We start from the raw sequence: 25984 nt of genomic DNA, 5'->3' as shown, positions 1-25984 counted from the left end.
TCCTCCTGCTCTGGCTCATTCTGGTTTTAAGCTTGGGACAAATGATAGATGGAAAATACAGTACAGTGGACACAGCAAGTAAGAAAATCAACTTGCTCCTGAAACCTCACAAATTATCTCATCGTGAATGAAGAGACCTCTCATCAGTAAACATCACAGTCGTTCCTATACCAGGTGGTATAGCATGGGACAGAACTGATTATGACATCTATAGCCCGGTGGAACTACTGAAGATTCCACACCAGTTTAAGGTCTCTTTGAGTGACTTGGTATCACCCAGCACATTTTCAGATGATTGGGACATTGAAACTGTTAATAACATGATGACAGACTTAGAAATGTCAGCTAAATTTACAGATCATGAATACTTAGAAAGTTCATCAGATTATGAACAAATGTATTGTTTTAATCACTATGGTCACCATTATTTGCATAAATAGGAATGTTTTTACTTATAATCAATGGGAACATTGTCCAACGCTGCCAAAGGGCAGCTCAAAAACATTTTATGAAAAATTTCCGTACTTCTCAGGGTTCAAGGTTACAAATCCAGAAACGTTTTATTTCAAAAATGTGAATAAGACAGGAATGAAAACAATGTTGACCAATACTAAACAAATTTGTTCTGCAAACTTTTATGCTCAGCTGTCTACTTTAGGTTTTGACTTTTGGAAAGACAGCATTGAGACAAAAACTGTCTGGGGCACGAAAAACTGGCAGTTACAAGATTTAGAAGCCCTGATCAGAGCCTGCATTATACCAGAACAAATAATGTTTTTAGATGACACTGTTCAACAAACTTATTGTTGGCCTAGCTAAGATAAAAGATTTAAATAAACTGTCCATACCCAAGCCCGCACCGGACAGTAATAACACTGCGGATGACGAGGTAGACGTAAAACAGATTTTACAACAAAACAGAACTAATCCTGATTGGAAAAAATGGTTAATCTGGCCCACAGACATGAATAACTGTCAAGATAGATTCCTGAACAAAACACAAGGGTTCACAGTGAATAGGCCAGATCCAAGATATTCCCAGAGATAACATCCAGGGATAGTAACTACTTACAGTGTAGGGAAGCTAGGGCTTGAATAGCTACACAAATCTACACTTACAGAAATCAAACAACACTTATCTTTACTTAAAGAAGGTAATAATTTGCAAGATTTCTTAATGGGGCCTCGCAAATGACGTCAAAAACGTTTTATATATGCTGGTATACACGCTGCGTACAAGGAAGCTTGGAAAATAACGCAAATGGAAACTGCAGAAAGAATACGAGAAATTGATCGTATTAATTTAGAGAAAGCTCTCTCTGTAGTGGACAATGGGTTAACTACTCTGTCCTCCAGAATATATTCATTGGACAGCATTGTATCCTCTGCAATAGACATAATAGAACAGGACTTGCTAATGTTACAACATGGCCAGTCTCAATTACGTTCTATAATGCAGCTAGGCTGGATGTTACAAAATCTTCGTTCAGGCTACATGCCATGGCGTCTAATCAACACAACATCATTGTTTGCTGTATTTAACCTTACAGATAAACAAATCTCTTTAGCACAAAGAGGAGCAGACTATACGGTGCTGAGCATTAAAAAACTGGAAAAATTACCATTGACAGTTTCTGAGAAGCCTGTCATTGAATGGATAATACATGGCACCAACACAATACCAGTGACAATTTTCCAATTTCAGTCTACAGCATATACTAGAGGGCCTGTATGAAAGGTTGGGTAAAGAATACATTAAGTCAACCTGGACCCTGAGGTGCTCCCTGATTACAGGGCCAAGCTCGCCATATACAAAAGAGCAATTTTGGCAAGAAAGGCAGTGTATTATGAGGCCATATTCTTGGAGGGAGACAACAAGAAAAAAGAAACCTTTAGTATTCTGAATGAACTGAGGCAAAAGCAGGTGCAGGAAACAGTCACTAGCCCAGAACACTACAACAGGTTTGTGACCTTTTTTAAATAAAGTGAAGGACATCCTTGCTGATATAAACACCACTCCCACCAGCAAGAACCCTTCAGGTATGGATGAGGTGCAAGTGGATGGTGGAGCCCCTCCCCTCCCCTCCTTTCCAAGGCTAGACCATGCCTCCTTGACCCACATTGCGGCTTAAATTGAATCAGGTTCACCAGCAGACCCATGCCCAACAAGGATATTTAAAATGGCCCTACCAGTAATTGGGGGAGAGATCCTTGCTCTGCTCAATCGATCACTGGAAAAATGTAGTGTTCCCAGTAACTTCAAGGAAGCCAGAGTAACACCCCTACTGAAAAAGGCGGGGGCAGACTTTATCAACCTAAAACGTTATAGACCAACATCTCAACTGCCTCCCTTGGCAAAAATACTGGAACTGCACGTACTTAAACCCGTCTCTATTTATCCAGCAAGATCAGCTACTCGAGGATCAGCAGGCAGGATTTAGGGCCCATCACAGTACAGAGCTGGTGATGCTGCCGGTGTTGGACAAACTCCGGCTCACAGCCGACAGCAAGAAGCTGTGTGCCCTGATTCTGCTAGATCTCACAGCGGTGTTTGACACGATCAAACACAGCCAACTCCTGACATGTATCAGAGACATGGCCATCAGCTGGATGGGGTATCAATGGATCGCCTCCTTCTTGACAGCCCGGACGCAAAGGATCCAGATGGGGGACTGCATCTCCAATAAAGGGATATCAACATGTGGAGTCCCTCAAGGGTCTGTACTATCCCCACTCTTGTTCAATATCTCCTTGTTCAAGATTTCCGGGAGGTTCGAGGCTGCTACCCGCTCCTGCGCCTACTGCCCCCTCCAACTAGGACCATACTGCCGGCAACCACCGTAACCTTTCTCAACCGTTTTTTTTCTTAATTTTTCCATGTTGTGCCACTGTTGTTGTGCCTATCTGTGTCTTGTTTTAATTCCAACCCTGCTTTTATTTTCTTGTGCCTGCCTGTTCCTTTCACCTTTCGCCGCTGCTGCCCCCGCTGCCCCTCCCCCCCGGAATTCCCCCACTCCACCTCCCAGCCTCTCCTCCCTCCCACCTCCCCTACTTAATGGCAGATACGCACAGCGGGCGTGCTGAAGGCTCGCCAAAGGCCAGTCCGTCTGCACCCGTCCGCGACCCGACTGTGGCCAGCACCAGGAAACCTGGACCTCCCACTACCCATCGCTACGACACCACCACCCACCTCGCACTGAACCCTGGAAGACTTAGAGAATGCCAACAAGCCTTACCGAACACAACCCACGACCAGTTCTCCTGCCTCCACTGCCACCAGAGACCGACCACCACCCCGGCCTCCAACACCGCCGACAAAAGCACCGGAGACACCCTAAATTCCATCCTCCTCAACGCACGCTCCGTATACAAACACGCCATGGATATCTGGAACCTATTCGTCTCTCTCTCGCCCGACTTCACCTTCTTCACCGAGACCTGGCCCAATGCATCCTCCCCCCTGACATCAGTATCGCCTCCCCAGACGGATACAAGATCCAGAGGAAATACCACCCTAACCACCCAGGAGGGTTTTTGCTATCGCCCACAAGAGCACCCTCTGCCTCACCACCTCCAGCTAAACCTTCTCCTCCGCCGAACACCTGCACTTCCAGATCCAGACCACTCCCAAAGCCACACTCAGAGGAACCCTCGTCTACAGATCCCCCAGCCCCCGAACACCCTTCACCACCACCATCACCGACTTCATTGCACCCCACACCATCGCCCCAACAAGCTGCATACTCATTGGAGACCTGATCTTTCACCTCGACAACCCCAGCGACCCCAACTCCAATATCCTTTGTGACAACGTTGCCAGCATCAGCCTTAAAAAACTCATCAACACACCGACCCACAGGGCAGGACACACCCTCAACCCCATCTTTGTGTCAAGAAACAGCATCCAATTCAGCCACACAACGCAGCCGCCATGGACCGACCACCACTGCGTACACTTCGACAATGAGTAACTTAACTCCACCCTCACCCAAGACAACCACACATGGGCACCCGACGCAAACAACACAGCCAGAGAACTCCACACCTGGATCTCTGACTGTGCAGACGAGCTCGTCCGCTGCGCAACCCAGACAGACAACGCCCCAGGAAAGCCGCCTGGTTCACCACCACTCTCCAAGAAGCCAGACGCACCTGCAGACACCTGGGGAAGAACCGGAGAAACACCAAGACAACCGAAAACCACACCGCCTACAAGGACGCCATGACAGCCACATCAGAGCCACCAAGAGAAGCTTTATCCACAACAAAATCCTGGCCAACTCCACCAACTCCAAAGAACTTTTCCGTGTCATTCAAGAATTCAACAACCCACGCAGTGAAGCAACAGACTTCACTCTATCCCAAGACCTGTGTAACAAGCTTGGAACCTATCTCCACCTCAAGATCAAAAACCTCTACGGCAACTTCATTGACCAGCCACCAGGCGCCACAGACAGCCCCCCGACCCCGAGAAACACCAGCCAGCCCAATATCACCAACTGGACACCAGTCACGGCCAAAGACACCTTCCTCGACCATGAAAAGCCTCCACTCGGGGGCCCCCATCAACCCCTGCCTCCCTCACATCGACCACAGGGCCGTGGCCACCATTGCACCCGAACTACAATGCACCATCAACACCACCTTCAAGCCAGGCACCTTCCCAGATGACTGGAAGCGTGCAAAAGCAAGACCTCTGCTCAAGAAGCACACAGCTGACCCCACTTTATTTATTTTTGCAATTTTTAAAGCGCTACAATTACCCGTGGGTGTCTCGGCGCTGGCCGCAAGAACTATCGGCCCATCTCGCTCCTCCCCTTCGCAGCCACAGCTGCAGAGAAAACAGTCAACAGGAAACTGACACATTGAAGAGAATGCCGTCCTCGACCTGTCCCAATCTGGATTCCAAAGCAACCACAGCACAGAGACCACCCTAATCAGGGTGACATCTGCACCCTCCTGGACCAAGGCCACTCCGCAGCCCTCATCCTACTCGACCTATCTGTGACCTTTGACACCGTCTGACACTGCACACTAGTGGCCAGACTACACGGCGCAGGTATACAAGGAACAGCCCTGGACTGGATCTGATCATTCCTCACCGGAAGAAACCAAAGACTCCCACCCTTCCTCTCTGACCCCACAAAAATCACCTGCAGAGTCCCACAGGATTCATCCCCGAGCCCTATTCTCTTCAACATCTACATGGCCCCCCTCGCATCCATCATCCGACAACACAGCCTCAACATCGTATCCTACGCTGATGACACCCAGCTCATCCTCTCCCTCACCAAAGGCCCCACCACTGCCAAACTCAACTTCCACAAAGGAATACAAGACGTCGCAGTTTGGATGACCAACAGCTGCCTGAAGCTCAACGCTGAGAAGACACAAGTCCTCGTCCTCTGTACCACCCCTTCGGCATGGAACAGCACCTGGTGGCTGACTTTCCTCAGAAGCCCACCTACCCCCTCAGACCACGCCAAGAACCTTGGCTTCATACTAGACTCATCACTCACCATGAACTGACAGGTCAATGCCGTCACCTCCAGCTGCTTCAACACCCTCCACATCCTCCGCAAGACCTTCAAGTGGATCCGCCCTGAGTCAAGTAAGACAGTCACCCATACACTCATCACCAGCAGACAGAAAGAAGGAAACGCACTCTACATGGGCATAAACAAGTCCCTAGTCTGCAAACTCCAGACTCCAGAAAATTGAGCCTGCATACAAAACTTATGATGGTTATATTTATCCAGTATACTTTGGATTATCAGAATTACTAAGGGGAGTGCTGAATGCAGCTCTATGTTTATATATTTCCTTAGATACGTGGTCAACTGGATGACAGCGAATTCTCTCAAAGTAATTCCGGACAAAACTGAGGTCCTAGCCAACACCACAGGAAAACGGGAAGTACCCCATGGTCTGACCTCTTCTGGCCACCGGAGCTGGGGGCTACACCCACCCCAGCTCCAGTCATTAAAAGCCTAGGCATTAAAGTAAACAACAAACTCACATTGTCTAACCAAGTGTCCTCCGTGGTCGGGAACTGCGTAGGCCTGTTGAGACAGCTGAGAAAATTAGCACCCATCCTCTCTTTCTCTACGCTGCGGACAGTGGTGACCGCACTGATCGTGTCTCACCTAGACTATGGCAATGCGCTTTATATTGGATTACCCGAAAAGCTATTGGGCAAGCTGCAAGTAACAATGAATGATGCAGCTAGGTTGATCTTCAAGCTCCCGGGATGGGCATGGGTCACACCTCTGTTGCAACAGCTTCACTGCATCCCCGTCAAGCACCGAGCCAGGTTTAAAGGCCTTTGCATCGCACACAAAGCCCTGTATGGCCAGGCTCCAGTTTGCATCAAGAATCGTCTGGAGCTTACCTCATCAGAGGCTTGCCAAATGGCCTGCCCACGTTTCAACACAACGACCAAAGGAGGACGAGAATTGTCGGTCCTGATCCCACAGCTGTGGAATAAGCTGCCATGACACCGTCATAAGGAAATATCCCTTCTCCCTTTTAGGAAAAAAATTTAAATCCTCCTCTTCACAGAAGCCTGGGCATAATCACACATTGATTGGAGACCAATAGTCACTCACTAGGGTGGGCAATTGCTACTCTCACTTTAGCGATTAGAGACCTGCCGGTGAATTTGCACTTTACAAATCTCAATTAACAATAACAAACATGTAACGCACACACCCCTTTGAGGATCTCTTTAAAGACATAAAATATATCTGTGTGCCAGTGCAACGCCGTAGAGCGTCCATGAAATGCCAGAAGCAACAAGTGCACCCGCACAGGTCTTTTCACACAAGCAGACGCGCACTACTTTTCACTATAACATGTGCACAAAGACTTCCTTCATTCATTTGGCCTCCCACACAGACATGCACTGTGGCTTGACCTCCACGTGGAGAGATGCAGTTTGCATGCTCCTCAGCAATGCTGCTGACACACCCCAGAATACTGCTGTGGTGGTGCTCAAAACACGTCAGTCATGTTCCAGTATTCAAATGCTGCACAATGCCACTTGGCCAATGGCAAGTGAAGAAAAATTAATAAAGCGTTCCACATGGTCCAAATGGCATATAGAAAAGGACTCACCACAACCCAAGCTTAGTCATCAGTACCTTGAGACACTTACTGCCAACTATACACTCAAACTCAAGCTTGTCGACACTAGCTGCACAAATTAAGTTGAACCGTTCCAAAATGCCTTTCATACCAGGGTTGTTCCAATGCTAAGTTTAGGTAGAGGCTCCCTGCAGGTTAAATGCTCCCTGCTTCACCGGTTCACTCCTCACCAATGTTTCGCATCCATATGAAATGAGTCGGCTGCACACTGACGCTGGGCTGTTAAAAATGCCCTGGACTGCATGCTGTCTGATGTGCATTGACACTGGTGGGGCTTCCAGGCGCAATTATTTCTTATAGTCTTCAAACTTTTATCATTTGTAATCCACTTAGTTTCTTCTTAGTTTCTCGAGTTTCTTAATTTCTAGTTCCTCATGAATAGTTTCTTTTCAGCTCGTCACCAGTGTTACAATCAAGTATGTAGTCTTGTAGGTTACAAAAAGAGTAGGTTTATTAGCCTAGTTGTAGATTACAGATACAGCCCCACCAGGAGCAGCATCATGCTGCTCAGCCCTTCTAACTCTTACTGCCCACTCATCCAAGCACAAACACTCACAACATTCCAATAATCCAATGACCTCACTCACTGGCTGAGCAGCAGGGAACATCAATACTCTGGGGAGAATGCACAAGATAGCAAGAGGCCACAACAGTTTAGATGGTCAAGAAAAGATGCATAGAGGTAGTTAGGCTTTACGAGGGTGAAACAGCTCTCTTCTCACAATGTGGGTGGTTAGTTCTATGGCAACACCAAATACCTCTCTGTCAGGAGATGAAGCATTGATTAGTATAGAGGATTAAAATGTGACATGGGCCTCTTTAATATTGTTTTTATATTTTTTCTTGGGGCCTTTATAGATTGCTTTATTCTCATGATTATAGTCTTTCCTCCATTGTTGTGCTGCTTTTTAGCAGATTTCTGAATCAAGAACAGACTTCGTCCAGTTGTAAAAGCTGGCCCTAAGAGACCTGTTGAAGGTCAGATTGCAAGACAGCCTTAGTTACTCTTCTTCTTTTAATTCTGTAACACATATTTTTTTAAGTATACAGAGCATGAATGACAAAGGATTTAATAAGTAATGACTGAATATCCTTTCTAGAGAAATAATAGAGCCTCATGCATTACAATGGAAGGCAGAAGGATACACCCAGGAACCCAATTGCATACAATGAGAACGTAATGCTCTTGTGGGGTGGTGCTGAAAAACATTCTTTGCATATGTTAAAGTATTGGTAATAATGGATCTTGAGATAAAAATGGACAGTATTTCAGAATGGAAGATGCCTAACAGAGACAAGAATTTACTACAACAAATCTAAAAGGTCCACATTGCTTATATTTTCAATGGGAACACAGACAGACTGCCAGAAGCGGTACGACGTGCAAATAGTCACTCTTGCATGATTGCCACATATCCTGGTCTTCTAGGTTTCTGGTGCTACATATGTGTAAATAAGTGCCCTGAAAGTCATGACCCGAAACTATTTGTGCTGTGACACAAGAAGAGCAAATGAGATACATGTAACCTGTTATAGGACCAACGCGTTGCTTCTCACTTTTGGTAAATGCTCACTATAAATCAGCACTGGCAAGATATGGTTCAATAAATCTTTACTACACACGCTTGGAATGTGGATTATTATCAGGGCTAAGTATGCACCCATGAGTAACAATAAGGCCACCAACACAATAAAAGGACTGGCCACGGTCTCAATATGTTACCCACTGGCTCAACCCTTGGTAGCTGGCTGTGAGCAGGCAGGCTTAACTGAGGAGACAGGTATGTAAAGCATTTAAAAACATCAATACATTAAATAAGTTAGATACAACACTCAATAAAAATACCGCACCATTTATAAAATAGGAAATCTTTTTATCTCTTTAAAATGCCACCAAAACAACAGAAATCCAATATAGGGAACGTTCCTGTGCCTAAAAACACAAAGCGCCAACTTGGGATATCTGATTGTGCTTGACCAGACAAGGTCAAAGTTTGAGGCCGACTGCGATGAAGCCCTGCTCGGATACATTAAGTGGGAGGACCTGGTCAAAATGTCACCTTCAAAATTTTCTCTTGACGTCATGCGGTCACCTCCAGCAGGCCAATTTAGATGCAACGTCATCGGACTGCTTCCCCGTGGGGCCCCAGGCAAATACTGGAAGCCTGGAGCTCCAGAGCTTTCAGTGGGATGAACCTGAAATCCAGGCCAGTTCACATTTGAAGGTAGACTGCTTGATTCTTAACGTCGGGTTGGTCCAATTGTGGTGCTTTTTCCAAAAGTTGCTCCAAACTTCAGGAACTTCTTCCTGAAGTTGCCCTTGTGGGTTCCAAGTGTCCAAAACACAAATCCAAGGGTCTAGGAGCTCTGAGATGGTCCTTGTAAGTTTGGGACTACAATTCCCACAATACACCTGGCCAAATCCTTAAAAGTCCACTGGACGCATGCCAGGCTAGGGACTCCTGGACAGAGAAGGTGCAGAGAAGCTCAGTTAACTTGTTGATTTCAGAGAGTCCACTCATTAACCTTTTTTGAAGCACAGCAAAGTCTTCAGGGCTGTAGTTGCGAGTGTGCAGCAGAAGCAGTCCTTCAAATTGCACTCCTTTGGGGTACAGACCAGGGGCCTCATTTATGAGGCTGTGCGTCACTTTTACGCCGCCGATGTGTCACATTTTGTGACGCACTAGTGGCGTAAAAAATGCGCCTTGTTGCGCCATATTTACAAAGTAGATGTGTCACTTTGTAAACCCTTGCGCCACATTATACCTGCGACAGGTATAATGTATTCAAGGTGGCGTATTGACGCAAGAAAGGGTCGTAGAAATTTCCTCAATTTCTTACGCCTGCCTCACAGCAGGCGTAAGACTGGCACAGGCCCTTTCACATGGGGCTTGCTCCATGTGAAAGGACACATTGCTGGAGTTACATCACTTTTGTGACACACTCAAGCAATGCGTCACTTTTGCGCTTACAGATACGACAGAAATACTGGCGTATCTGTAACTCCTTGCGACATGATGCGTCATACTGTAAATATGACGCATCATTGGTGTCGCAAGGAGGGCGCAGTGAAAAGTGACGCATCGCTGTTTTCACGCAGCGATGCGTCACTTTACATAAATGAGGCCCCCGGTTTCCAGCAGAGTAGTCCCTTGGAGTTTCAGTCAGCAAATCTGAATTGCTATGCAGCTCTCAAATAATTATTCTATGGTCTGGGGTCACAAGCAGGGGGCACCCCTGTCCACCCAAACGCATGACAGCTTCCTCCAAAGTGTGCCATATTCTTGTCCCCACAAAGCGCTGCCCTTTAAAATTCAAGATGTAGAATTCGTGTTCAGGAGAGTAAAACCTGGATAAACCAACCTACTGTTGTTGTTCATTTCCATTAACACTCACCCTCCAGACCATCTGCAAATCCCATTCCTGGGCCTGCCATCTGACTGGGGGTACTGTAAGTATGGGTAGGTCTGGCATTACTTACTGCCCTGCTCTCATTGATGCCCAGTCTGATTTACACAGCTCCTGGCCTGGCCTGTTCTCTGCAGCTGCAGAGCTCTCCCGTAGGATAACCTCTGCTCTATGCAGGACACTTATCACCTCATCAAAGAAGCTTGGCTAAGCCTGTAAAGGCTGACCAATTAGGAGAGGTTGTTAGAAGGTGGAATTTTGGCTCACAGAAAGAAAAGTTTTATAACTTCTTTACTGTACTAGTTATAATAAATTCCGCAGTGGCAAGTTGTTGGATTTCTCATTGCCAATCTTTTAAGTCCTTCAATAACATTTTGAGCTACTTCCTAGCAACATTTATACTTAAACAAAATATTCCAATGTTAGCTAATGGAGCTAAGTAACTACAATGGGAAAAAATTTGGCAGTCTTTCCTTTATCAGGACATATAAAACAAAACATATTTTATATTGTCCCTGCTTATAGCAGGGATGCTTTTAAAATGACAGCAGGCAACACAGCAGTGCACCCTCCAGTGCAAGGAATATACTGGGCCTTTAAACCTCCATGCCCATTTATATACTTGGGACTTATACGTATTTTGAAATCCCCTTGCCTTATTTTATACTAGGGACTTACAGGGGTCTGTCTTTGCCAATTGTAATTATGCCTGATTACCATATTCCTTTTTCATCAGAGCACTGGCCCTGAGCCTGTTTAGCAGAGCCCAGGGCACAGAGTCAGTTAGTTACCACCAATATCAGTAAAAAAATGGGGGTGATCGGGGCAAAAAGGATGACATTCTCACACATGTGAACCTGTATCTCTAAGCAAAAAGAGCAGTTCTGTCAGGATGTGAGGGAAGGAATGTAATATGCTTTTGTAACACACTTTAAAAAGGATTCCCCACAAAAATGACAACGAGTCTTGAAAAAATCCAATTGTGCATAAGTGTGTGAGTGTGGTATCGGTGTGTAGGATGTTTAACAATGTATAAACACATAAAAGATGACATGCTAACAACCCAATTACAAAAGCATGACATCAAATTCCAATCTGAAATATTGTAGCCGTTGTTTCTGCCAGTAATTATTGGGTATTAAACACCACACTCCTACTATTTCCCCCCAGATCAATTCTGCCAGGTCAAGACCGGTGGAAATATATTGAAGGAAAAATGCGCTGTGATAACTTTGACCATTCGAAATTTGGTGCACCAAACTCTGCAAGTTATGACCCATTTCCTTATTTGGACTTGCAATGATATGTATTTACCAGACCTGGTAAATACCTCACTCTGTTGTGTCAGTATGTACTCGGTTAATAACGAATTCGCAGCGGCTGCACTAGTTATCCAAGTATAACACATAATAAAAATATGGCCATTAAGCATGAGACTGGTTCTAAGCCAGGATCACCACCCTGTCCTGCATTAGGAACTACTTAGGTTCAGGGAAAATCATCCCAAGCTACTAATGTTAGTGCTGTAATAGCAACCACACCAGACAAGATTACATTAGTGTCCACAATATTGATGGTTACTAGCAGTGATCACCTTAGTGCATCATGCAGTTTTAACAGCAGTAATTTAAAAATGTTTTATCAATTTCAAATGCTTCTACATGGGTAATACATAACCCAATGCCCCTCACACCAAGGTTGTGGTATTTAATAATAAATCAGCCAATGCCACATGATTTATCACTGAAATGTCAGCGTTGAATACATTTTGTAGATTTGAACCATTTTCCTCCCAAGGTCAGCGTATGAGTTCTGAAAATGCACACATTTTCACCTTGAATACACACTCCCAACTGTATTATACATGGGTTAATTCAGCCAAGCAAAAGCTTATAATTTACTAGGCTGGGCTGCACACAGGAGAGTTACTTACAGGTAGCTGGAGAGTTTACCAGTTGGGGCTAGATGTATCAAGATACTCTTTAGCGAATCTCAAATAGCGATTTTTAAGGAATCGCTATTTGACATTTGCAAAATGTTATGCATGTAGAAATTCGCTAATTTTTAGCGATTTCTTAAAATTCCTTAATTGCGATTAGCAAATTGCTAATCGCAATTAAGGAATAATTCGCAATTAGCTAATCGCAAATTGAGAATAATTTCAAGGGTGCAAGGGTGTCTCAAGGACTCCCTGCTGCACCCCAGAAATTGACATGTGTGCGCATATGGCGTACATACATGCCCTAAGGGCATGTATGAGCGTCACGTGCCACCTTTACAAATTGCAAAAAGTGCATTTGTAAAAGAAATCGCAAATTACCACCAACTACAAGTTGGTGGTAATTTGCGATTTCTTAAGGGAAAATCGCTTATTGGAAATGCTTGATGCATAGCATTTAAGGAATCGCAATTTGCGATTCCTTAAATGCTGACGCAAAGTTAAGGAATCGCAAATTTAGCGATTCCTTAAATTTGCAATGCGATTTTTTCATACATCGCATTTCCCGTTTTTTTGTCACAAACGCTGCTATTATGCGCTTCGCAGCGTTTGCGACAAAAAAAACGCTTGATACATCATTGTTCACATGCTACCCGTTGAAGTTGCCTGTTCTAAGCATAAGTCACACAGGGAATCTTCTATGTTGCTTTCCACGGGAGAGGGAGCCGCTCGCACATCCATCCAACAGGGTGCCAAAATGAAAGTGGGGATGTTGAATAATGTACTGCACCTCGGAATAAAAAAATATCTTGAGACAGCCCTGAATACATAATTCAGATTGTTTTATTCTTCCGTAGGTCTCAGACACTCAAGGGAGATCAGGATCTACTCGAAAGCCTGAGCGGGAAGTGACTCGAATGGTTGTCATCATGATCCTTGCTTTTCTAATCTGTTGGTCTCCGTATGCAGCATTTTCTATTCTCGTGACGGCGTGCCCCTCCATTCATCTGGACCCACGTCTGGCTTCCATCCCTGCTTTCTTTGCCAAGACTGCCTCAGTTTACAACCCAATCATTTATGTCTTCATGAACAAACAGGTAGTCACCCTTGGAGCCTTTTTAAACGCTTGAGTCCAAGTGCATGAAGTCCTTATTGCATTCTGTGCATGTCATTAATGAAATAATGTGTTTTCTAAAGGGCAGACAGCTTCAAATTCACATGAGCGTAGCTGAAAGCAGCAACATTTCATATGTCTCATAAATGCATATTTAGGGACATATTTACAGAAAATGTCGGAGCACAGTGCTGCGCCAAATTTGGCAACGCTGCCTTCTGAAATTTTTTAAACGCAGGGATGCGCTGTATTCACAAGAATATGGCACAGTCATATGTTACCCTCAATTTGGCACAATAAAAGCTGCCTAGTGCCAGCTAAGGCACCCTGCCACCATGTGGCAAGGGTGCCTGTTCGGCAGGGGCATTTATTTATGTGCAGGAGGGGACACCCTCCTGCACATAGACAATCAATAATGGCACACATAGAAAGAGCAAAAAAACTAAATTAATAATTTGTCCTCGTATCGCTATGCTAAGACCAGGTATTTACTAGCAGAAATGGGCCTACCTACAAGGTGATGTTAAGTGGCTTAGGGGCCGATTACGATGGTGGGAATCTGCGACCGCTGTGCCGGCGGTGAGGACCACCAGCATGGTGGTCGCAGATTTCCCACCATCGTCCTGATTATTCCCACCGCCAAATTAGGATGGCGGTGGGAATAGGGAAGGCATTGCGGCGGGCGGAAAGACCGTCCGACCGGCGGAAAAAGGAGTTCAATATGGTGGCGGTGTCTGGAAGACACAGCCATCCATATTATGATGCCGGCTCAGAGCAGCCTTTCCATGTCTGCATTGCCGCCATGGAAAGGATGGTGGTTCTTGCTGGTGGGGGCCCATTGCGGGCCCCCAGGGTGTGGGGTGCACATGGGGGCACCTATGATACCCCCCTGCTTTTACATGTACAATGTGGCAGGCACCACGTGGTGCCTGTCACGTTGTGCATGTAAAAGCACAACATGTATATTTTACATTGCGGTGGGTGCTGCTAGCAGCAACTCCTGCCGCAATGTAAAATATACAGGATGCGCCCGCCACACGTGCGGGTGCATCATAATGGCTATGATGGGACCGCAGCAACTATTGCGGGTGGTCCCTTTAGGAGCTGCGCCGCCATCGTAATCGGCCCCTTAGTATCACCTTCTACATATGGGAAATAGCGCTACGCCACCAGGGCATCAATAAAACTGACGCTCCAGTGGAGGATGGGGCTTATGAATTTGCTCCTTTGTTTTCTTAACAGTGCATTTTAGAAACATAGCCACTTGACATCCTCACCACGTTAATACGCTCAATTGTGTACATTATCTAGGACCTAGTTAGCACTTCGATTCAAAACATTATCAAAAAAAATTCAGCTTTTTTCATGGATGTAATTCCTTCACCTTTTGTAATTGTTCTTTGTCAAGAACGTAAGGAAAATTATAGCTCAAGATGATGATGTGCCATCACCATACCATATACACTAGATTAGAGGCCATTGCTTCCTATTGTGACTTTGAGGCTCCTAGGGGCGAAGACGAGACCAATGTTTCTCCAGGCTGAGCACATTAGCACACATCAGAGCCAGATTTCAGGCAATATAAATGCATTATATAAGTTGAATTACTTCAAAGTATCATTGAACTTTTTGATTCTGCTGCCAAAAGCCCCTGATCTGATCCAGACATTAATTTAACCGAGCAGTGGAACATGGAATCTTCTTTCAGATACAGGCTTCCAAAGTCTCTATATGGGAGCTGCAATTTGGCATCAGAACCTCATCAGGATTAGCATCTTCATCGGCAGGAGGATCCCAGCCTAATACTTACACCGACTCATTATTTTGTCAAATAATGCAACCAACATCATGCAACATTTCATCCTGATGACAAAAGATTAGCCATTGCATCACCCCCTAATCGTTCATTCGAGTTGGAGTAAGGACAGGGAGTGGACAGTTGAGAAAGTAAATATTAGTTTTGGTCAGTTGCCATTCTTGACACTGCTTTCATGACCCAGTTTCTGAAGTCATGAAAGAACAAGCTGGAAGTAGCAATAGCTAGCCTTAACTACCACTAAATTATATGTAAAACTGAGATGGAAAGTTTGGGATTTGACCCCGGTAGACATCCTTAACTGTTGTAACTGTGGTACACACAAAGGGGCAGATTTATGAGGCCGTTGCGCCTCTTTGCGCCGCAATTGCATCACTTTTTTTGACGCAACTGCGGCGCAAACAATGCGCCCTATTTACAACGTGACGCATCTAGGAGATGCGCCACGTTGTGAAGCACTGCTCCATAAAGAGGCGTTCCTGCGCAGGGGGGGGGGCATTCCTGCGCAGGAACGCCTCCTGAAAGTGGCGAGTGAAATCTATGAGATTTCACTCAGTCACTTTCAGGGCAATGCTGCGTCAAAACCCTGCGCCTGCTTGAAGCAGGCGCAGTTCTTGACGCAGCATTGTGCACATGTTGTACCCCCGAGCCTTGCTGGAGCTGCGTCGCGCTTGCGACGCAACTCCAGCAATGCGCCACATTTCCGGCACAGATGCGTCACGCATCTGTGCCGTTTTTGCACCATGGTGCGCCGCATTATAAATGCGGCGCACCATGGGTGCCGTAGCTGTGGCGCACGTTAACTGGCGCATCCCTCGGGATGCGCCAGTTAACATAAATCTGCCCCAAAGTTCTTTAAGAGCCAAAATTGATGCCTGAGTAGGCTACTCAAGCCCTATTGGGTGTCAAAAGTTATATCACTTGAAAGACTATCCTGCAAATTGCTCAGTAGTAAACTAGCACCTTGTATTAAAAATTGAACGAAAAGTGAAAAAAACACAATAGTTGTGCTTATTTGTGCAACCCACAAGAAATGCGTTAAAGCTGGTTATATCATTACGGTCATCTGTTCCTCAGCCTTCATTGTAGCATCACCAGAGATATAAAAACAAAGCAATACCCTGCTACGTATTTCTATGTTTATCTATGTTTGTAGTTTATTTCTACTTTCTATCGCTTCTTATTGTTTGGAGGAAAACATCACAAATGAGTAAAGGAGTTGCGGGCCACTCTGGGCCTCATGTGTCAAAGCGATGTACCCATTCTGTGCCTATTCGAAAATATGTTAGTATATATGGGCCTATACTCACATCGAGATCTACTCTGAAAGGATTTAGGGAAAATGGAAGGGTGAAATGTGTGCTGAACTGATGTGTGTGGAGCTCAGAAGACGATGCTGCTATCTTGGCAAGGAATGACCTGATTCCTTTCTATGCACCGCAACTGCAGCCATCCGAAGTGCTAAACTTAGATGTAGATATTGCCAGTATATATGTGATGTGCTTGGTGATGTAATGGAATGCTTGAGTGCCTGTGGTTGAGAAATAGACAGTTGGAGTGTGTGGGCTGAGTAGCAAAGATGCTGCTCATGGTGGGGTATTATCTTCTGTAGTTGGACTTTTACTTTACAATACGGCTACTAGACTTCCTTCTATTCAAGTTCAAGTTCAAGTTTGGCATTTGTATAGCGCACTACTCACCCAGAGGGTCTCAAGGCGCTTGAGGGAGGGGGTACTTTAATTATCGAATATCCAAGTTTTAGTTGTTTTCTGAAGGAGAGGTGGTTCTGAGTAAGGCGGAGGTGGGTGGGGAGAGAGTTCCAGGTTTTGGCCGCTAAGTAGGAGAAGGATCTTCCTCCCAAGGTGGAACTATGGATGCGCGGAATTGCGGCGAGGGCTTGATTGGACGATCGTAGTTGGCGGGTGGGGGTGTAGAAGGACAGGCGAGTGTTGAGGCATTCGGGTCCTAGGTCGTAGAGGGCTTTGTGTGCGTGGGTGAGGAGGCAGAATGTAATTCTCTTGTTGACGGGGAGCCAGTGGAGGTCTTTCAGGTGACCGGAAATGTGAGCTTGGCGGGGGATGTCTAGTATGAGTCTGGCTGAGGCGTTTTGGATGCGTTGGAGTTTTTTCCGTAGTTTGGCTGTGGTTCCGGCATAAAGGGTGTTTCCGTAGCCCAGTCGGCTTGTGACCAGTGCGTGGGTGACCGTCTTTCTTGTTTCGGTGGGGATCCAACGGAAGATTTTCTTGAGCATACGTAGGATGTTGCAGCATGAAGATGAGACTGCGTTGACTTGTTTGGTCATCGAGAGGGAGGCGTCCAGGATGAAGCCTAGGTTACGTGCGTGGTCCGTGGGTGTGGGTGCGTCTTCCAGGGCCGGTGGCCACCAAGATTCGTCCCAGGCGGAGGGGGATGATCCTAAGATGAGGACTTCCGTTTTGTCCGAGTTCAGTTTTAAACGGCTGTTCATCATCCACTCTGCTACTTCTTTCATCCCTACGTGTAGGTTTGTTTTGGCGGTGTTTGGGTCTTTGGTGAGGGAGAGGATCAGCTGGATGTCGTCTGCGTAGGAGATGATGTTGAGGTTGTGTTGGCACGCGATGGATGCGAGGGGGCTCATGTATACGTTGAAGAGGGTGGGACTGAGTGACGAACCTTGTGGTATGCCGCAGATGACTTCGGTGGCCTCTGATTTAAAAGGGGGGAGGCGAACTCTCTGGGTTCTTCCGGCGAGGAACGAGATGATCCAGTCCAATGCTTTTCCTTGTATTCCGACGTTGCTGAGTCGTTGTATAAGGGTGCTATGGGAGACAGTGTCGAAGGCTGCGGAGAGGTCAAGTAGGATGAGGGCAGCTGTTACTCAGTTGTCCAATATTGTTCGAATGTCGTCTGTAGCTGCGATGAGGGTGGTTTCGGTGCTGTGTTTGGCTCAGAAGCCGGACTGTGAAGGATCGAGGGATTTGTTGGATTTGAGGAAGGCGGCGAGCTGACTGTTGACGGCTTTTTCAATGACTTTGGCAGGGAATGGGAGAAGTGAGATGGGGCGGTAGTTCTTAAGTTCAGTGGGGTCTGCTGTGGGTTTCTTCAGGAGACTGCTGAGTTCTGCGTGTTTCCAGCTTTCGGGGAAGGTAGCGGAGTTGAGGGAGCAGTTGATGACGTCTCGGAGATGGGGTGCGATAATGGAGTCTGCTTTGTTGAAAATGTGGTGGGGACATGGGTCGGTTGGCGATCCTGAGTGGATGGAGTTCATCAGGTGGATGGTGTCTTCAGTGGTGATTGGGTTCCAGGCGTAAAGGTTGTTGGAGGGGCGTTTTGGTTCGGAGGTGGGCGGGGAGGATTGGTGTCTGGGCTGGTTTTCAAAGCTGTTATGAATGTTGGTGATTTTATTGTGGAAGAATGAGGCTAGGGAGTCGCAGAGGTCTTGGGAGGGAGTGATGTCGTTGGTGCCGGCGGTGGGGTTGGTGAATTCTTTGACGATGTTGAATAGTTCTTTGCTGTTGTGGGCGTTGTTGTCGAGTCGTTCTTTGAATGCTGATTTCTTGGTGGATCGGATCAGTTGGTGGTGTTGACGGGTGGCGTTCTTGAAGGTGGCCATGTTGTCAGTGGTTGGGTTTTTTCGCCAGGCTTTCTCGAGGGTGCGACAGATCTTCTTGGATTTCTTAAGGTCATCGTTGAACCAGGGGGATTTTTTGCTATCTTGTTTGATTTGATGTTTTTTCAAGGGTGCCAATTTGTCGGCGCTGTGGATTATCCATTGTGAGAGGTTGGTGGCTGCAAGGTTTGGGTCCGATGAAGTAGCAGGGGTGTTTTGGTGAAGCAATGTGAAGAGCTGGTGGGTGGTAATTTTGTTCCAGTTTCTGCGGGGGATTGGTTGTGGGTGGTTGTGGGTCATAGTTTTTTTGTAGTTGAAGTGAACACAGCTGTGGTCTGTCCAATGGAGAGCTGTGGTGTGATTGAAGGAGATGTGTTTGCTGGACGTGAAGATTGGGTCGAGCGTGTGTCCGGCATAGTGGGTGGGGGTGTTAACGAGTTGTTTGAGTCCGAGATTGGCGAGGTTGTCCAGAAGGGTGGTGGTGTTGCTGTCGTTGTTCTTTTCCAGATGGAAGTTGAGGTCTCCCAGTAGAATGTAGTCCTCGGAGGGGAGGGCGTGTGGGTTGATGAAGTCAGTGATGTCTTCGCTGAATTGTGTGCGGGGACCTGGTGGTCTGTAGATGAGGGTGCCTCTGAGTGTGGTCTTGGGGTCGATGTGGATCTGGAAGTGGAGGTGTTCGGCGGCTGTGAGGTTGTCGTCGGAACTGGTCGTGATGCGGATGGTGTTCTTATGGACGATGGCGATGTCTCCTCCTGTTTGGTTGATGCGGTCTTTACGGATAATCTTGTAGCCGTCCGGGATGGCTATGGCGATGTCGGGTGCTGATGAGGCGTTCATCCAGGTTTCTGTAAGAAAGGTGACGTCCGGCGATGTGGTGTTGAGTAGGTTCCAAAGTTCAATGGCGTGACTGTGGACCGAGCGGGTGTTGAGCAAGATGCATTTCAGGTGGTTGTTGTCGGAGCTCCGTTTGGAGTTTGTGGATTTGATGTGCGACTTGATGCAGTCGAACTTGCAGGAGTGGCAGGTGAAGGGTCCATGTGTGTGTCCTGGGGCGGCCTGGAAGCAGTTTGGTGGACGGCCGGGGTTAAGGGCTGAGAGGGTAGTGGCGTCGTACATTAGGCGGGTGGAGTGCGTTTTGCGAGGGCCAGGGGGCCTGGCGCTGGGGGCGGTCCAGGCGCGGATGGGCGTAGACTGGCTTACCTTAGGCGCACCTTCAGCGCGCATGGGGCACGACCGCTGAGCGTGAACGCTGCGCGCAAAAGCATCTGTCATATGTGGATAGTGGAGGGGGGCGGAGCGAGGGAGGGTCAGCTGGGAGGCAGGAGCGGGGTGGAGGGCCGGGCACAAACAAACAACAAAATGGCAGCGAGCCAAAGGCCAAGCAGGACTATTGCAACAATGTTGGTGATTTAGGAAAAAGAACCATGCGTGTGACCTGAAGAAATCTAAAGGAAACTTAAAGGGAACTACTCAAAAAACTTGGACAACTACAGAAGAAACTTACAGTGAAGAAAACAGCCAGAAAGAAACAAAACGCTCTGAAGCCCCACCAATGTCCTCTCCACCTGGACAGCCCACAAACTGGGTGTTAGATTTGTTCTGAGCTTTCTACTTTGAACTTCAAATTGGAAGCAGTGTTTCTTTGACCTTATCTGACAGCCTGAGCGTTTAATCTGCTTTGTGCTAGCCACATGGAAATTAGGTAAGGCGGAAATCTATGTGTGTACTGGCAGCTTCAATTTCACAAGGAAGTGGCAGCAAGCTTCCTACCATGAACTTAATGTTGGTAGCTACATGTATTGGGAGGCCATCAGCAACTTTTATTTTAAATGATTAGGCAGCATTACTTGTTTGAACTGGCAACTTTGAAAGGGATTTGCATGAAAGTTGTCCTGCTGTATATAGGTTTTCCGTGGAGTAATTAATCTTGGATGTGCGCTGTTTTGATCAGGCTGTGTTTACTACTTGCAGCGTGAACCAGAGGTGCACAGTGAATGTAGTTAGAACTTATTATCAAATGTATCCTGTCATTTTGTTGGAGTAATGCGCCTGGAGATGTGCAGCGCTTGCCATCAGAGGGAATAATAGAACATCAGCAGCACCGGGTGTCATCAACGTTAGGCACATGCATGTCATCAGGAGCCCCTGTCCCCTTAGCGGTTGAGGATCCTGTGTTGCATTTGAAAAAAGGTCCAAGTAGGGAATGCAGCTGTGAGCGGAAGGGGCCATGGACCATGCACGCTGTTTCGAAGCATCTATCAATGAGGAGTGTCCGGTGAGAGCATGATCCTTTGCAGATGGCCTTGCCTGCAGATCTTCATTTTACTGAATGTCCCTCTTGCTCGTGGTCATAACTTGAAGTGTCCCCTGCTACCTAGCTTTGGTGTGGAACTACGTATCTGCACATGATCGTATATTTTGCTGCTGTGTATACTTAAATTGCTTGTTGTTGCCATACTGTATTTGCTCACAGTTGCTAGGAGACAGTTGTGTCAGTTGGGAGGAGCAGCTGACCATTGACAGTTGATGGCTGTCGTTGCTAAGCATCGAAGGAAAATCCGTTCCGCTCGCGGATTTTGCGGATTTTCGGTAAATTCACAATCCGCAAACTCTCGCGAATTTACCGAAAATCCGAAAATTCGCACGCAGCGGATTTTTTTTCTTGGTGATACAATATTGCGGTGTGCAGCGTTCACTTACCGTCATTCAGCGTTTGCCGAGTTGTTTTTCTCGATATTTTGCGAGTGCTGCGCCATTTTGGATCTTGCTGCGGGATCCCGCGGGAGTTTGGCGACGCATCGCGAGAGTTCGCAATTGCGAACATGTAGGTGTGGCTGGCAGCAACAATCTCGCACTCGCGAAATTACAAAATTTGCAATTCTGCACAGGAAATCCACTAGCAAGCAGCATAGACCTTCTGAAAATTATGATTTTTATCAGAATAACTCCTCAGGTTGACATTTGCCTGCACTTTTTTGGATTTGAGGCCTTTTGACTTTCTTTGGATCATTTTTGGATTAGAAATCAACTTTCACAAGTAAGTTTGTTTGGGGCATTACAGTTGCTGTTCTTCAGAAAAACGAGTTTTGCAAAACTGAAAGCACTCAGCAGGTGCAAAAGTTCACTCATCATTAGTAACCATTCCCTGTAGTACTTCCTGAGGGGCCCCTCCAGAGTTCAGTTGCCTATGTTTGTTTGGGGCAATACAGTTGCTGTTCTGCAGAAAAACGAGTTTTGCAAAACTGAAAGCACTCAGCAGGTGCAAAAGTTCAAACTCATCATTAGTAATAGTAACCATTCCCTGTAGTGCTTCCTGACTGGGGCCCCTCCAGAGTTCAGTTGCTAGTTGCAACAATTCTATGACTCTGCTCTGACCCTCACAGCAGGCTCATAGAATAGCTACAAGTAGGCCACAAAGGTCCTGGAAAAAAAATTGCACTGCAACAGAAAGCAAATTACAGATAAGGAAGCAGGTGCCTGACTGGAATTTTAAAACAGTGACACATTAATAAATCAACCCCAAATTAATTCATGTCAGTTGAAGCAGGGCAGGTGTGCTTGCTTTTCCCCCCCATAATCTACAGTGATGATGAACCAGAGGGAGGCATTGATGTACCAGAGGGTGGCATGGGTGAAACAGAGGGTGGCAGTGGTGAAACAGAGGGTGCTGGGAACTTGTGATGATGAACCAGACGTAGAAACAACTTAGTCGCGATCGTTGCAAGCCGACAAGTACGTTCGCAATTGCGAACTGGTACAAAACCCTCGTGAACTGGCAGAAACCCTTGCGAACACACAAAAAAAAAATCCGCAATTTCGCGAGAATTCGCGGATTTAGCGGATTGCGAGTTCGCAAATACGCAAATTCGCGAACGCCAGATTCGCAAAATTCGCCCATGCTTAGTCGTTGCTATTTGTAGTTGGTGACAGTTGTAGTGAATGAGGAGAACTGTGAATTTCGTGCCACATTGTGGTATCCTGCTGCTCAGCCAGAATGATTGCATGAGAGAATGTTGGGATGCGGAATGTTGGAGTGCCTGAATCAGTTGGTGTATGGGCTGAGCAACAGGTAAGCTGCTCCTGGTTGGGCTCTTTCCATGTAATCTACTACTCAATATATTTTCTTGGAAAATTACTTGGACCCGACTTCTTTCAGTATACTGCACACATATAAATTTCTCTTTGCTGGTACTCGCAATCAATTCTTCATTCTGCACACATAACAGAAGTCACTTCACACCCGCCAAGACTAAGCGGGTGGGGTGAACATGTTTGCGACGATGATTGCTGTCACCTCGCAAGGAATCTTGTGGCTTGAAGAGACCTTTACTTGTGATTAAGTTGTAGAATATTGCTGCTTGTTCCCCGTAATCACTATCCTTTGAGTGATGAGGTTGCTGGAGGCAGCTTGTAAATCCGTAGTTACTTTTAGGATCAAATGAAGGTTATTGAAGGTTGCTCCTCCTTGCACGATGGCTCAGCTATTTTGGTGACCCGTCACCAAATTTGTGTAGAATGACAGTCCGCTGTATGTAGTAACTGTCTTTTATTATTGTAATTCCAACACAGCTGAAGAAGTATGTGGAGCGGGGGAAGCGTCCGCTAGCCGTGAGAGTCAGCTGCCGTCTGTCAACATTCCAGAACACTCAGCTGGGAAGGGTGTGGGACACGGTAGCTGGGAGGGATAAAATGGAAAGGGAAGAACATGACAGATCACATGTTTTGTATGTATTTTGGATGTATACTTATACTGTGATTTACTTTCCATGCTGAGTGAGTGACCATTTTTCTTTTCGTCCTCAAAAATCCAAGGCAACTGGAGAGACATAAGACCTCAGCAAGGCCTGGAATCAGGGCTTTAAGTGGGAAAAAACTGGGGGTGCTCTAAAAGGGTCTGGGCAAACCTCTTAAAGGGGTGTGGCCTATCCAAGTAGGGGCATGATCTTAATAAAGATATGTATAGATAACGCCATACACCCTCCACAGAGGCTCAAGTAGAGCCAAATTTTGAGGGTTGGGGCTAAGAGAACATTTTGTGGGAGGGCTAATTCTTCAAGCAATAGGCAGAGTGGAGCTGCAGGGGCTCTACAAATGGGTGAAAAACAACAAAGCCCCATTAACAAGTTAAAGGTCTTTTAAAGACCGGTGAAGTATTCGGTGCGGCTGTGTGTGTTTGGAGGCTGGTTGTAGCATAGCAATGTTACGCTTACAAAAAATAAGGCGCTACGTCTATGAAATTACACTTTTTTTGTTATTTTTAGTTCTATGTAACTTACCCAACAAACAAAGCTTTACTCAGAATGACTCGGAGATAGGTGCCTGAAAAGTCATTACCTCTTGATGTGATGGACAGACATGCAATGCCCCCCATTGTGTGTGGCAGCCTGGGCTGAGACAGCTTCCCGGGCACGCTCACAGCCTCACCTGAGTACTTCACAGGTCTTTAAATGACTATTTGCTTGTTAATTAGGCTTTGTTGTTTTTTCACCCCTTCTTAGATCCCCTGCATCTCTACTCTGTCTCTTGCTGGAAGAATTACCCCCTGAAATGTGGCTCTAGTTTGGCCTCTGGTGATGGAGGTCCCATTCACCATCAGAAATATCTCTGCTTGTGATGCTGGCCCTTTTCCCTGTCACGAGAGACTCTCGGTGTGATGGTGAACCCCTTTCCGGATTCGAAGCAGGCTAGACATGATTGTCCTTATCTGGAGTGAACAAGATGGGTGGCTACGTGGCAGGCATGACAGCTTCACAGTGACTCCATTGAATGTTATGTTTTCGTCACTGTCAGCAGCAGCAGTGCTGAAAGCTGCCACTTGAGTGGGACAGAGGCCAGGAACTACCCTGTCTCCTCCTCGCAGGGTAAGAGGGCGGGGAGCACCGCCAGCCTCCCAGAGCGATAGCGCTGCAGGGAGCATTGGAAAGGGCCCTCACGGTGGTATTTCCGGCCTCCTGCCTGCTCCTGGCTCGAAGCCGCGTGCTCTGAGGAGCTGCACACGAGAGGCGTCCGGGGAGGGGTGAACCAGGGGATACCGGGAAACGCACAGTGGAGTATGAGAGAAAACAAACTGCACCACCCAGCAGCAGCAAGGCATAGCCGTCACCCCACCCTCCTGCCAGGTGTTGTGTTGGTGCTCGAGCTAGGCTCGAGCACCTTAAATCTTTTGTGATGAAATCATTAACCTTTGTCACTAAGATCACTTGGGTATTGTCAAAACCAAGTGCAGAATTAAACAATCCTATTGGTGGCCTGGGGTTGACAGGGACATTGAAAGGGGTGTATGTGATTGTTTTGAATGCGCAAATTCGATACGAGCTTAACCACATGCAAACCCACTTTACTCACTGTTCATCCCATTGTGGTCCCTAACATGCTTTGGGAAAAGATTGGAGTTGACATATTTGGGCCGGTTAAAACGGAAGAAGGTCTGCAAAAATACATCTTAGTAGTAGTAGACCATTTCTCCAAACAGCCAGAGTACAAAATTGTAGCGAAAGTTGATACAGGAAATTTGTTGTACTTCTTGGGAGAGGTTTTTGCAAGGGAAGGGAAAGATTTGGTATCCGACAATGGTGAACAATGTGTAGGGAAAGTTTTTAAAAGATCATAAAAGACACTGGTATTATACATAGGACAACAACTATATATCAACCAGAAGGCAATGGAAGTGTTGAGTGCTTCAATAGAGTGATACAAGTCTTTATTGAACTCTCAAACAGTAATGAGAAAGATTGGGAGGATGAATTGAGGAAAATGGTTTGTGCTTACAGAGTCACCAAATGTCAATCCACTGGGCACTCTCCATTTGAAATCATGAGGTTACGTTCCCCCCTCACAAAGGATAATATGGGATGGCTTAATTGCACGAAGATTGTCCCCGGGTCTGTTAAAAGTGTCAAGCAATCTCTAGAAGCCAACCAAAAACGCTTAGTTGAAACACATACTGGCAAAGGAAGGATAGTTAATTTATAG

At 46.4% G+C, this 25984-nt stretch overlaps 1 protein-coding gene across 1 annotated transcript in view; it reads left to right on the top strand.

Annotated features, from left to right (window-relative positions):
* LOC147711802 (opsin-VA-like) overlaps positions 1-25984 on the top strand; it is a 360291-nt gene that overhangs the window by 323362 nt on the left and 10945 nt on the right. The window contains exon 4 of the mRNA XM_086922536.1: positions 13351-13590. Within this exon, the coding sequence (XP_086778662.1) occupies positions 13351-13590 (240 nt within the window). The remainder of the gene's footprint in view (positions 1-13350; positions 13591-25984) is intronic.

The sequence above is a fragment of the Lissotriton vulgaris genome, chromosome 5 (assembly GCF_964263255.1).
Source record: "Lissotriton vulgaris chromosome 5, aLisVul1.2, whole genome shotgun sequence".
Lineage (NCBI taxonomy): Eukaryota > Metazoa > Chordata > Amphibia > Caudata > Salamandridae > Lissotriton > Lissotriton vulgaris.
Note: the sequence above shows the minus strand (reverse complement) of the source record. Positions and strands in the feature narration are given on the sequence as shown.